At 35.4% G+C, this 14,334-nt stretch overlaps 2 protein-coding genes across 2 annotated transcripts; both read right to left on the bottom strand.

Annotated features, from left to right (window-relative positions):
* Nucleotides 1-6,343: 6,343 nt before the first annotated feature.
* LOC120633697 (protein tipE) lies at nucleotides 6,344-10,018 on the bottom strand. Its single transcript, XM_039904015.1, has 2 exons — nucleotides 9,247-10,018; nucleotides 6,344-6,646 (listed from the first exon to the last, which is right to left on the bottom strand). The coding sequence occupies exons 1-2, from the start codon at nucleotides 10,011-10,013 to the stop codon at nucleotides 6,595-6,597; spliced, it is 819 nt and encodes a 272-aa protein (XP_039759949.1). The 5' UTR covers nucleotides 10,014-10,018; the 3' UTR covers nucleotides 6,344-6,594.
* Nucleotides 10,019-13,029: 3,011 nt separating this feature from the next.
* Nucleotides 13,030-14,334, bottom strand: LOC120633696. Its single transcript, XM_039904014.1, has one exon. It carries the CDS (start codon nucleotides 14,332-14,334, stop codon nucleotides 13,030-13,032), a length of 1,305 nt encoding a protein of 434 aa, XP_039759948.1.

Here is a 14,334-nt window from a genome sequence, read left to right as displayed (position 1 = left end):
TTTTATGCGCTAGCGTTAGCTACTTGATCAATCTATTTCTGTTACAAATCCTACAGTTTTGGATTCCAATAGCTTTTGCCTTTTAATCACATCTCTCTATGCAGCGCAACTTCGATCATAGATTTCCACTCATAAGGCTCTGACGTCATAATGTTTTGGTCGTGCTATAATTAGCGATGCATTAAAATGTTCTCTTCAGGCCACAGTATTTGTAAGATCTTTGTTTTAGACAGCTTTTAGTCAGCTATGATATCCATTTTCTAGGTTGTACTTACGCCATATGCAAACTTTTTCACAGTGTATTCTTATTACCTCCCGGTTATTTTAATGGCTTCTTTATTCATCCAAGTCCAGATGACTTACATATTTATACATACCTTATGTATGTTTAAATATGTGAGTAATATTTTGGTTAACTTCTATCGTCTTTTTTGCGTATGCGTTCACCCTTTCAGTGCCTTCCTTTAAATGTTGCAAGGACTTCTTTATATTTTCTTTAACAATTGAATAGAAGTAAAACTTGTATTTTCTTTAACAATTGAAGTAGCCAGTGAGGTCTTATATCTGCAAGTGTTTTATTAGCAAGGACTTCTTTATCTTTTCGTCCATTTGTAAGTCCATTTGCTACCATCGGTAGCCAGTGAGAAGATCTGATTTCTGCATATTATGTTTTATTAATCTCTCTTGATGGTAGAATGAAGAAAAAAGATATATTGAAACTGGCATAGGTAATTTTAAAATAGTTCTTTTGTAAAACTTCTACATCTCTGAACATGAGCTTCCGATGAAATAAATAAAAGAAACATTATTTACATTAAACGCAGCGAATAACAAAGAAAAGGTACATTACATTCATAAGTATATTATTTACAACGTCCTTTTTTTAGGCATTTTGATACATATATATTTTACATACATTTTTTTATATAAGTAACTTATTATATTATATTTTAAATAGTGGAGGCAAACGTGATTGAAACTTAATTAATAATTACTTTAATTCTCACTCTCATACTTTGAAATTTGAATGCCAAAAAATACTTGGAAGTTTTGTAAAAACGAACGTTCAATTTTATATTTTCTCATAACATCATTTAACATCCTCTAAATTAATATGATCAATAATGAAACATGTTTATACAGAGATTCTGTGACAAAAACTGAAAACTTAAAAATTGAAGTTAAAATTATATAAACTTAATATATAATTAAAGTGTCATAAATAATTATTTATTTTGAATATCAACAACAAGATAATCTTCTCATTTATCTAACAACAAGCTTATTATTATTAATATTATTATTCTTTAATTAATGATTTCTTATAATTGGGTACTTTCGAGACTCAAAAATAATTTTAATATCTTTATTAATTTAACAATACCTTTAAGCATTAATATCACACGAGTATGGCAGACAATGTAAAAAAGGCGTACAAATAAATATAATAAATTATTCATAAACTTTATAACTTTATTCAATATATTTTTAAGGTGATTGGAGTCTGAATTATTTAACATTAGGAAAGGGTAATGATCTATATTTTTTTTGACGGTTCATATTAACAATATCCACGAAAATTTAAATAGTAGGGTGATATAAACAATCATTGCTGAGATTGAAAAATAGATTCCTACAAAATCATTACATTATTATGTATATCTGTTTTGATAGGATAATAAACGACAAGCAAATATTTAGTCAGATTTTGATCGTTTTGTGCATTAATAGTTCTTTCTTTCTTTTTAATATAATTAATATAGAATTAATTTGCTATCCTCCTTTTGTACAATTTTGTATATTTAGTTTCTCTTTTCATTTGTTTTTCTTTTTACATTTTATTTGTAGTGTTCATCTTCATGTAGCGTCAACTTTAATAGTCATTAACCAAGCTGTAGCTACCTATAAGTTGAATCATATGTGTATCGAATACCTTAGGCTGTTATCATATGACAGTGTATTATTACATGTATTCTTTTGGTGGTGCTTTGAATAAATAAATAAATAGGGCCTAATAAGTCTTTATAAAAAACACGACTATTTTATCGCATGTTATAATAGATTTAATGCTGAATAGCTTAGTAAATAACATAACCTAGCGAAAAAATCTAATTCAATTATTGTACATTATTTTTCTTATGTTGCTTATGATTTGGATTTATTCTGTGCACAAATTGATCTACTCATTAATTTGTAAGATGTGTGTTGCTTTAAAAGACAAATCTAGAAATCTACTCAACACTACAAAATGAAGTAAAAAATCTAAGCCATATCAGCTAAAATCTTGTACGCTGGACTTTTTGTACCGATTTAAAACATCGTACACGTACTTATGCCGTATATTCCAATAATTGATCAATGATGTACTTAAATCGAACAAAAATAGTCTCTGGTTTTTCTAGTTGTATGTATGTGCCAAAAGTATTGAATATGCCTGATATTATGTGTGTTTTTTAATAAAATATGATATTCTTTATCGCTTTTACGAACGTTGCGCACATTAAAGTAGACTTTCTCACTAGAAAACTAACGAAAATAACCATTTCGTGGGTGAGTGCTTCTTTTTTACGGACACTTTTTGGCAACACTTCTAGTGTTATGTTGATCAAAGGTTTCGATGCATAATGTTTTTATTTTTTTATTTAGTCATTATAACTGAAAACTGAACATGATGCATGAGGTACGCTAATCGTAATTGGTTGTATATGGAAAACGCCAGATAAATCTCTATGATATGCCATGTGTACTGCACACCGCCTGTCTTGGAGGCTCACAACTGTTGTCGTTTTCAATCATCGAGACACTGTAACATCGAGTAAAGTGTAACTTATGGTAGTCGATTATGAGCTCACATTCGTTCAAACCTCTTCAGTCAGTTATCTAACAGGAAAGTTTATGACATTAAATTCATTGGGACAGAATTTGAGACTCAAACTCTTAGGTACATTTCGCTTTATTACTCGAACACGAAAACGTTTGTGAGCGGGTTAATCTTAGGATACAGAGCTTTAGTTAAAATTTTCATCTAAATTAACTTCAGGTTAGCGTAAATCTGTCAATTTAAAAGGAGGCCCTCCTAAATGTCAAAATCTTACAACTCAATAAAAATTTGACAGATTTACGTGACTGCAAAGTAAACTTTGTTAACAAAATAAGTTACTAAGTTCAGGACAGACAAACCATAGCAAAACGACACCACGTATTACAAAAAGATCCTTCAAAACACAGTCTGAACTTCACTCCGATACCTATCTAACTAAGACTGTCTTTAGCGGAGATTTTGAATTGCCAACATTTTGTGTTTATAGAATCTTGCTGCTATTGCGTGGTTATTAACTCCATTTTAGAGACACGGTTAATTTAAACAAAAGAGTATGTTTGTCTAAGGGCTCCCTGTTACTCTTCTAGTTCCTTCTGTCAACTAAGTATTAGCTTCCGAGCTACGTGGCTCGCCCAATGTCCTTTATTTTTCAACTCACATTTTATTATTATTCCGATTATATTACTTTTAAATCTTACTCTTCCTAAGGTAGCTGGCGAAGATCTCTAAAAGAAAAGCATATTCTCGACAAAGTGTATTCACATTTTTTCTTGTATATTCTTTTGGTACTTGTATTTGATCATTAGTGAACTCAATAAAATATTGGTAACTCGGATTCTATGGGTTGATTGCTGATTTGTTTACCCATCCTATTCCTACTAAAACTTTTCATCGATTTTTGTGACTTTAGGGCACCTAACGTTCACGATTCGGAATCATAAGTCGTCACTGGAAACACGCAATCTTCTTGACAAGACTAGAATACTTCAGTTTTCAGGCACAGTGAGATTTCTTATAAAAGATGCACTAAAATAGCGGGAATCAAATTATCTTATAAAACGGACGTTATAAAGAAGTCCAGTGTACTTATTTGATCTCAGATTAGCTAAACCGGAACTAACATTATCAAACAGGAAGATAAAAATACTTTAGCATACAATTATATTAATATGGAATCTAATTTGTATCTAAAACTAACATAGGTTTCTATAATTTTGAACATTTTGAGCTTATAGTAGGTAATATAATTTTATCACCATAACAATTATGGAAACTGTACATGATTGAATGATATAACTATAATATTTATTATTTTTACTTCCATTTTACCAATTTATGCCATTCGAAAATATAAAAATTATACTATATCATTTTAATTTCAATGATATGATCAAGTGTCAAGCAAATGTCATTGTATCTATAATATTATTATACTAATGATGGACCAAATATGGTTTCTGCCGAATGTCGAGTTCGGCTGAGAATTCGGTTCAAAACATGTGCCGAAAGACACAATTTCAATAGCCTTTATGACATCGTATTAACTGATTTAATTTACAATATAAAACTTTATGAGATTATTATTACTTATATTATAAACGTAATAGTATGTGTGTCTATTAATCACGCGGAAATGACTTGCAGTGTTTTGCATGGAGATAATTTATGGTCCAAAAAGTGACATAAGCTACTTTTTGTTCCATAACAACGCACAGTTCCTGTTCCATCATAACTTACACTTTCGTACACATACTATATATGAGACAAGTACACGAGGGAAAAGTCGAGGGCACTTCTAGTATATTATAACTTTATGTGTATATTAGTGTGTTCAGATTGTTTGTTATTTTTTTTAGTATTAATTATTAAGATAGCTATTTACACTAAAAGAGATGTGTTAGAATAGAGACATTTTGCAAGGCAGGACAAAAACATTTTAGTATTATCAATAAAATATAAAGGCACTGAAGGTAATTTAAAATTTTTAAATATAAAGGCTGTTACTAAACTGATGTTTATAACGAGTCCGAATTTTCAGCCTACGAATACAGAAATTCGGAAACAGCCGAATTTGAAACGAAATTCGGTCCATGTTTGATGCTTATTTATTATTATACTAAGTTTTCCACATAATATACAAACCGAACTTAAAAGGCAAACTATAAAAATGGTCTTAACCTACCCGGCCTAGCTCCAATTTGGAATAGAGACGCTGTTTTTCGTTTTTTTTACACATTTTACTCGCAAAGCTTCGCTGCTACTTAATACTTCTGTTAGCTTTATCAAATAAACATATTCCGTTTGAAATTTGCGTGTCAACAGACATATAACGTTATGTATACAACAATTATAATATAAAATAATCTCAATAATTTCTAAACAAAGAAAAAAAAACATTGAATTAAAGTCCAAATGACCGCGTTAAGCCGAAAGACGTTTTTGTTTAATTTGCGCAGTTTCCGCTTTTGTGCCACATTTTCGAATTGTTGACAAATGATTTCTGTTCTGAATTTTCACGTTTATCAGTCTGGACATACAATCTAGGTATATGCCTACGTACAACCCGACTGTAAGTATGTTGAAATATATTCTAGCTGAATTCTGATGTACAATACTGATATACTGACTTACTACCATTGCTCAAAGTAGTATTATTTAAAATGCCAGTTTATTTAACTTACTAAACGTTAACATTATTAAAATAAGGTAACATATTTCTGTCAATCATGCTTTCAATTATGGCTTACTTCCATGACTTTAAGCAGTTTTATTTTAATATTGTTTTGCAGTTGTATACGCTGTTGTTTAAATAATCCTATTTGTTGTATACGACTTCGAGGTTATATAAAACTAGCATTTTAAAATTATATTGCTTTTGGCGATGGTGGTAAGCTCTCAAGGCCCTTATTCGCTACAATATCACATCCAAATCGTAACAACGCACTCCCCAATTAGCACAGCGTTAATTATATGAATTAAAACGCTGTTAGAAAACTGGCCTGGTAGTTAAACTGACATGATTTTGAATAGCTGTTGACCTGCTAGACGCTGAAATTTCGCATGCCATATCAGCAATGCTGATATCGAACCAGCTAAGGGACTAACTATTGAAGGGTATTTACAACATCAATATCAATTACGCGTCTATTTCATATTTAATAAAATGTTAAAAGAAAATAGCAATTGGTCTGCTAGTCCTTGGAATTAGTCACGCAATGGCAGTGATGCTGGCATAGGCTAATCTTTACCTAACAAATTGCAATAAAGCGTATTTAACATAAATTGATTGGAATAAAACGCAATTCTGGTCTGCTAGTTACTAAAATTTTTGCCAGCATTATAGTTAAAAGGTCGTGGGGCCAGATAAATTTATAAGGCTGTAAATCTTCAAGGACTGCTGAACACCTCAGAGTCTGTTACATATTGAGTTGAATATCATAGAAAATAAAAAGCTAACTAACTTAATGCTGCAAGCCGCTGAAATTTCACATGCGATAACTGTAATAAAAACATTTAGCCAGATAAGTTTATGGGACTATAACTCTTCAAGGACTGCAAATTTTTACCTCGAAAATTGTAATTAAGCGTCTGTTACACGTTGAATTGATATCGTAGAAAATAAAGGCCCTGAAGCATTTATTTCTAGTAATGAAAAACGCGTTGTATAGACATCATCTGGTAATGTTCGATCAGAAATATTGTCCAGCTCACAGTTGAGCGTAGCCTTCATTGCGGGGAGAGGTGCGGCGACGAGCGGTTGTAGACACTCGGCGTCAGAACACATCGTCACTTGGGTCTTCGTCCAGTTCACATAGGAGCTTGCTACTGTAATAAAGAAGGATACATGTTAAAATTCATGAGATTCGTGTTAACTTTCAAGGACAGATGTCTGAGTTATGAGTATATTAGATATCTGAACAGGCGATCAGTGTCGTGTCTGCACCAGTGGTCGTCAGTTTTTGCCGTAGCAAATGTGGACGAAATTTTCACTCGCGAATCGGTCTGTACAGTCGCAGGAGACAATGGTTGAATCGTCATACAAAGAGGGGTGGATGAGATTAAAATATCTCACCACTTTTAAACAGGCTATCATTTCAGCCTTGAGAAAAAACATTTTAGCTTCGTGAAATCTGTGTTTTTGAACGGTTTGAATATCTAAGAGATATCCTTTAAATGTAAGCATTTATTATTATGTTTTTTGACATTTATTTTTTTGTATTGTTACTTCTTTTGTATTTTTGTTTATTACTTGTAATCCTTGAACCCTTATAGCTCGGTACATAATAATTAGTGACTAAGTACAAGTCATAAATATAATAATTATAGTCTAGAATACCATACCCTGAAGAAACATCGTGAAGAACCCTACAAGCTTCTTAAAAGCAAGTTCTCCATGACATTATGTGATAATATCTTCTCGGAGTAAACAGCGGTGAGGTGCGGCTCTGTAATCTCGAGTGTCTCGCAAGGGAGTTTCATAGGTATTGAAATATTATTAATTGTATTAATTAGGTGATTTACTAGATTACTCTAACGTGATATGCTAATTATTTTTTTAGTGCTAACAATAGTATTATTATAATTATCAACTACGAACATAATATAGCAAAAATTTTAAATACATAAGTGCTGTGCATTGATGCCGAAAGATCTTTCAACTTTTTGCCTATAATTACCTACATCTAAAGTAGAATACAATTTTACTAGTCTTAACTTAAACAAATATCAATCACGATACGCACTAAAGAAGGATTTTGTTTTGAATCATCGCCTATAAACAGCACAACACTTCGCAGGGCATGTAAGGAACACGTCTTGTGAAGTGTTGCCGCTCAAAACCACCCACTTAAGAGCGGAACTTAGCAATGCTACTTGGCGGCAGAAATAAGCATAGCGGTAGTAATTCGCCGGAGCTCTGTCACAAAAAGCTCCACTAAAGTTATAAAGCTAAGCGCACATGGGACGAGCTGAAGTGGAACTGTTTGGAATGCACATCCGTCATATTTTTTAATATTATTCACAAGAATGTGTTCATCTTTCTTACGCGCTCTAAATCGACGTGTTTGTTTTTGTGAAGATATAGATTAAGAGACGAAGACTAAACTACAAAATGTATTTAGTTGACAGAATATATTTTATGACGCGCTACACTTAAGTGTGCTATGGTTTTAAAACAGTTAAGTTACTGATCGAAATACGCTACCGATAAAATGTGACTTGCTTGATTCAGACGTGACACACAGCGTGACTTGATGTTAAGTTCAAAAAATACTTGCAAACACTAGATCCAAACAAACTTTAACAATGTTGCATCATCGAACTCGAAATGCGTACTGCAAGCCCATTTTATTGAAACGTCATCAGTCTAAAATCAAAAGAATACTATCATGCTAAATAAACAACAGCAAAAAGAGAGAAAAGTCATAAAGAAGCTAATAAAAAAATTACCTAATTATCCCACACATATAGAAGTTTTAAAATGCGTAATTATAAGTTGTCCCGCAAACTTTTATAATACCTAATAATTTGCGGATTCATCCTTTCGGGGTATTTTCTTTACGTCATTATTAATTCAAAATTCAAAATTCATTTATTTCAAGTAGGCCTAATATAAGCACTTTTGAAACGTCAAGTCTGTCTGTTTGTAGTGATTCTACCACCGGTTCGGAAGGCAGATTCTACCGAGAAGAAGCCGGCAAGAAACTCAGCAGTTGCTCTTTTCCAACATCAACAATTTACATTTTGTATTTTAACATTCATTTTTCTATCTTGTGAGAGCTGAAAGCGGAGCCGGATGCTTCCAAGCAACCTTATCATTAAAAAATTCATCAATTGTATAGTAACCTCGCTCTAATAAATGTGTTTTAACAAATTCTTTAAACTTGTGCATTGGCAGGTCCAAAATCACCTTAGGAATCATATTATAAAAGCGTATACTCATACTTTTTTACCTTATATTTTTAGGGACCTAATATACCCTTGAGGTGGGCCAGCTTCATTTTAACTATTTTAAGTAATACTTGGCCGTTGGGCACCACGTTTTTTTTTTCAATAAGTGTAAGAGACATAGAACATTTTAAAAGTTCCACATAGGATCATCAATAGGCTGATAGTATATTAAGAAAAAAGCCGAAATCATCGAACCCTGTTTCTTTTCGCCGCACGTACCTCAACTTTGAAATTCCGTAAAATCAGCAGCAGTATATTAGTCCTTTTCGAACTAATCCATACAAAGCACATGGTTGTACACACGTCACAACATTTGTATGGAAATGACTAGTCGCAATCAGTGAACAATTAATTGTCAGCGAATATTTCCAAGCATTTAGCCAGAAAAATACTATTATTGCAAATATTCGGAGCTATCACCTTATCAGGTACTAGGGATACAGAGTTATAAAGAGGTGCTAGTAAAATATACTTACTCTTCTTTGCTTGCGTAAGATTCGGCGTGAACTCGCCTATTGCAGGCTCTGTCACAACAGTGGCAGTGCCAATAGGCAAGGACACTTAAACTGAAGACGAAGACCGTAGTCGGTAACACAAGGGCCAAGATCAAACCACGAATCGTTGATTCCCAGGAGTATCTCGCAACGACCAACTCCGGTCGTGTCTGGCTGTAGTAGCAAGGGAACAATTTAGGCGAATTTTTTCCCGCGTAATCGCTTGCAAACTCCGAGCAATTGACTCTAGGTGGATAACCGCAGCCTTCTGGATTTATAAGAAACTTCAAATCTTTGGCATCCCACTCTGTTGGTACCGGTGCGTTCTCGACGAACGGCCGCCTGACCAGATTGACACGGATTTTATGGCATTTCGTGTGGGTCGTGGTGCAGCCTTCTCTGCAAGATGCCCATGTGCAATTCGTTAGAGTTTTAGCGTACGTGTGTTCTGACACGGAACATATACCCGCTTCTGGCGCGAACTCTGCTAGAATAGTCTGTATTGCTGGCTCCACAACAAAGGGAATTAAAAAAAGGAACGCGAAGACAGCGAGTATGGCTGAGGTGCCCAAGCCGAGCGATGTGTAGAATTTGAATCGCTCGTAGTAATGAGTAAGCAATTCCTCCCTCGTCGGCTCTAGAGGTATGAACTCCGGGCTGTCTGGTTCTGCTGATGCGCCCATGGGAAGAGTCGATCTTTCAGAGGTGGCGGGTGAAAGACTCGTCCGGGATCTGCTCATGGTCGACATTGGGAGGTTGTGTAAAGCACTTGAAGCAATTAGTCGTCTCTTAGTGAGCTACCCGGGCCCTCGCAGAGGAGGGGAACGCCTGTAATTAAACAAAAGTTAAACGTTAGTCACCCATCTTCTTTAATTAACCTTTCAGGATAATTCTGAGTACGTCACGGGCCTAACCTCTTTAAAGGAGGTAGTGATTCAGTGATTAAACCCTTTAAGCTACTAAAACGCGGGTTGGCAGATTTAAACGATTCTTATCACGTTATGTTAGTGGTAATATCTAGGAATGATGCATCAATCAATATCATCAACCCATTACCGGCACACTACAGGGCACGGGTCTCCTGTCAGAAAGAAGGCCGTAGTCTACCACGCTGGCCAAGTGCGGATTGGTAGACTTCACACACCCTTGAAAACTTCATGGAGAACTCTCAGGCATGTAGGTTTCCTCACGATGTTTTCCTTCACCGTTTTAATCAAGTGATATTTAAATTGCTTAAATTATAAACGCAGATAACTCCGAAAAGTTAGTGGTGCGTGCGGGAGCTCAACTCGGTCACCACGAAATATGTATGTATATAATACGTCAATGTTAAAAAGAGCAACTGCTGAGTTTCTTACTTGCTTGGTCTCAGTGGAAGTTGTTTTCCAAAATGGTGGCTGAGTCAACACAAATTGACAGATTTGACCTTTCCAAACTGCTAGTAGAGTAGAACTTCTCTTATAGAGTTTAAATGATACACCATTTCTGAGTCTAATCTGGTACTAGGTATTCCTTGAGAGCTGAATTCCATATCAAAAATTTCTCAGCCTTAGAACATTAACCTCGTAATATATTGTTAAACATACTAAAACTAATAATATCCAAATAAGCCTAATTTATATATTTTTCTATAATTTATTGATTTTCATTTTTTTTTTTAATTCTTAGCAATGTTCAATTATATGAATAAAAACAACACTAAAAAAGAACCTTATAAATTAATTTACCTAATTTAGATATTATCATATTCAATATTAAATATTTATCATTAGCAAAAGGTTATACACTTTCCCCATCGCCACCAGGCAAATCAAATATTTATAATAGAAATAATATTCTTCCAAGTAAAGGCACTTCCTTACACCCTATGAAACGTGTTAGCGGGTGTTGTCAATATATGCAGTGTAGAACTAACAAACGTACGGTTAGGGGTGGGGCAGCGTTTTACAAGTCTGAAATCTGAATATCGGACACGAATGTCCTTGGTCGGATTAACTGTGTCAAGGTGAAATTCTATCGATTCTCTAGCCGCTCGGCTATGGCTGATTCAAATGAGCTCTAATATCGTGAACATGCTAAGACGAAGAAAGGAAATATGACATAGTACCAAAGTTTATTACTTCCTTACCAATCCCGTAGAAATAGTTTAGTTTGGATTGGTTATGTTGAGAGGTTTTTTTAAGTTTCCCAAATACTTCTTTGTCAACGTAGCCTGCAAATGAATTGACCGATTTAAAATGCGGTTTATTCAAAGCAGTTTTTATTTGCAATGGTTAATAGTAAAGCTGAGCTGAACACAAACAGCACTCCCATTTCAAAAAATAAATACTATACTTCAAACAGGCTAGCCCGCTACCATCTTCGAGTGCATCATAACTTACCAGGTTAGATTGCAGTCGAGGTAAAAATTGTAGTGAAGACAAAAAACTGTTTCCTATTTCCGGGTTGGTACGAACTACGAAGGGAGTTTAGCCAAGACAGTGAACCTAATCTAACCTATAATTTTAACTTAGGATCTTGAGATCCAACGCAGTAACTTGACTTACTCGTTTACCAGCGAGCATTTAACTTAGGATCTTGAGATCCAACGCAGTAACTTGACTTACTCGTTTACCATCGAGCATTTCGACTCATCTGTCAGTTTCCTGTCGTACGATGAGCCGCACTAACAACATCCCGCTTAAAATTCATTCCACTGATTAAATAACATGCTCATACTAGCCCGGACATACATTTTGCGACGTTTTAGAATAAGATCACAATGGCGCAGTGGTGAACACTGGTCTCTGAAATGGTAGGTAACTGTTTCCGTTATCGGCAAGAGCTAATTTTAGAGTATGTTTACCGTAACATGTTCCAAATGACTAAACTCCATATTATTATAAGTGCACTGCATTATGTATTTAATATAATCGAATGGTATCACTTCAAATCAGCAAATGCATTTACGTGAAGATTAGCTTGTATAATGCATTTATTATATTAGATCGTACCCACTTATGAAAGTCAGGCGCTTTCATAAGTAGGTTAATCGAATGTAATAAATGCATTCTACAGGCATAATAAATTAAATAAATATACTGCGACAATACACATCGCCATCTAATCCCAAAGTAAGCGTACGTTATGGGTACTAAGATAACTGATGATAATATACATAAATACTTATAATATACAGATAAACACCAAGACACTGAAAAACATTCATGTTTGTCTCACAAACATTTTCCAGTTGTGGAATCGAAACCACGGCCTTGGGCTCAGAAAGCAGGATCGCTACAAACTGCGACAATGGATTGCGTCAATTATAATCTTCACATAAATGCCCAAATTATTTATACTTCTTCCTAAAACTTTTTCAAAGTAAGAAGACAGTATAAACCCATCCAAAGATAGCTAAACGACCTTTAACCTTAATTAAAAAAAAAAAAAAATTAATTTAAAAGGTGATATCATGATTAACTTGTAAACTATTCTAAAAATTTCGACCTAAAAAGTTGCACTAAAATAAAATTCATTTTATTTGAACGAGGCCATGTAACTAACAGCCTTACTCACAAACCTTAGGTACTATGAAGTCTCACAGTGCATCCAATCTCACGTACTCATAAACTTATGTGCAAGCAATATAATTATCAAAAGGAAATATTAACTTATCAATCAACCAATTGGTGGGGGGGGGGGGGGATGGTTTAAAGACCGACCAATGCAAACTTGTTTCTGAATACTGGAGTAAATATTATTGAGTAGCTCACGTGACTGATCTCAGAGGGGAGACACAGGATCGTTCGGAGATAGCTGCATCTCAGCCTGACCTCCGGCGCAACTCTTAAAACGCATCTTCGCGTCATCACCAACTTCAACAGTAGTCTGACATAACAGCAAAGTGATACACGATACTACGACAAGAACTGTTGGCAGCACCAAAGCGACCAGAAACTGGCGATATGTGGCGTCTAAGTCGAATCTAGCTACCACAATATCCGGATTGTTTTCTGTGTAGAAGCATGGGAATCGTGCTTTCGCGTTGTGGTCGGTACCATCACGGCCGTACGTCTTCAGAAACTCTTTGCACTCATCTGCCAAAGTGTTCACGCAACCTTCTAAATTGATCATCAATCGACTATCGTTAGCCATTGTAAGTTCCACTTCGGATGGAGCGATAATTCTATTGGGCACAGCTTTCACGGTGTATAGATATTGTAAATATGTGAAGTTGGTCAGATCTGATATATCAGTACGTGGTAGCAGAGCCGCGTTGATACAGTCCACGGCAACGACACCCGAGGTACCATTGTGTACTGCATGACAAGACAGCATTAATACTTCTTCGCCTGAATCATTCCAAACAACGTTACCACCGTCCTCTTGAGCTAATTTCGAACACCTTGCTAGGAAAACTCTATCGCCGCTTAAAACTATGACGTTTTTATGACGGGTCGGGATATCGACGCAGCGCCTGTCACAATTGTATGGTGTTTTTATTTTTCTACAAGTGCCTCTGCTACACGAAAAAAGTCCGTGGACGTCTATGCACGTTATTTTCCCTCTCCTTCCGGAACACTTTAACGGTGGATCCGTGTCTCTGAAAGCGCATTCGAAAGCGTCTGTAATGTTTATGCATTTTCCTTCCGTGCAATTGAAAGTGCCAGTCAAGTTTCTACACTCATCACGTATGCAGTGGTACTTCTTAGCGTTCTCTTGGTCGATGCCGTAGCATGTTTTGTTGGCGGCGCTACCACACTCGGCGAGGAGTAAGGACGTTCCGTTTTTCCTAACGTTGACGTAGATCTGGATGCAGGCTCCGGACGTCTTGCTTAAGCACCACTCGCCGCAGGAACCCCAGTCGCAGTTGTCTTTGTTCACAGCCCGTGTCGTCGTGCACATAATGGGTGTCGGGTCGATACCTGACGCGATCGCGCGGGTGTAAGGCATATAAATGGCTACGGTTAGGTATACGATGGCTACGCAACTAAGGACGGCTGTCATTTGACAAACACATATGGTCCCGCATATCTTTTGGTCCTGCGGGGGGATTATGAGATCCTCGACGGGAGTAGGCTTCGGCAT

This window comes from Pararge aegeria, chromosome 22 (genome assembly GCF_905163445.1).
Source record: "Pararge aegeria chromosome 22, ilParAegt1.1, whole genome shotgun sequence".
Lineage (NCBI taxonomy): Eukaryota > Metazoa > Arthropoda > Insecta > Lepidoptera > Nymphalidae > Pararge > Pararge aegeria.
The sequence above is the reverse complement of the archived record's forward strand: the minus strand, read 5'-3'. Positions and strand labels throughout refer to the sequence as shown.

Excerpts from the sequence above, each read along its gene's own strand:
- LOC120633696 (XM_039904014.1), bottom strand. The coding sequence starts at position 14,334 with ATGCCGAAGCCTACTCCCGTCGAGGATCTCATAATCCCCCCGCAGGAC.
- LOC120633697 (XM_039904015.1), bottom strand. The coding sequence starts at position 10,013 with ATGTCGACCATGAGCAGATCCCGGACGAGTCTTTCACCCGCCACCTCT. Across the intron at positions 6,647-9,246 it reads TCTTACGCAAGCAAAGAAGA|TAGCAAGCTCCTATGTGAAC; the intron begins GTAAGTATATTT and ends TCTTTATTACAG.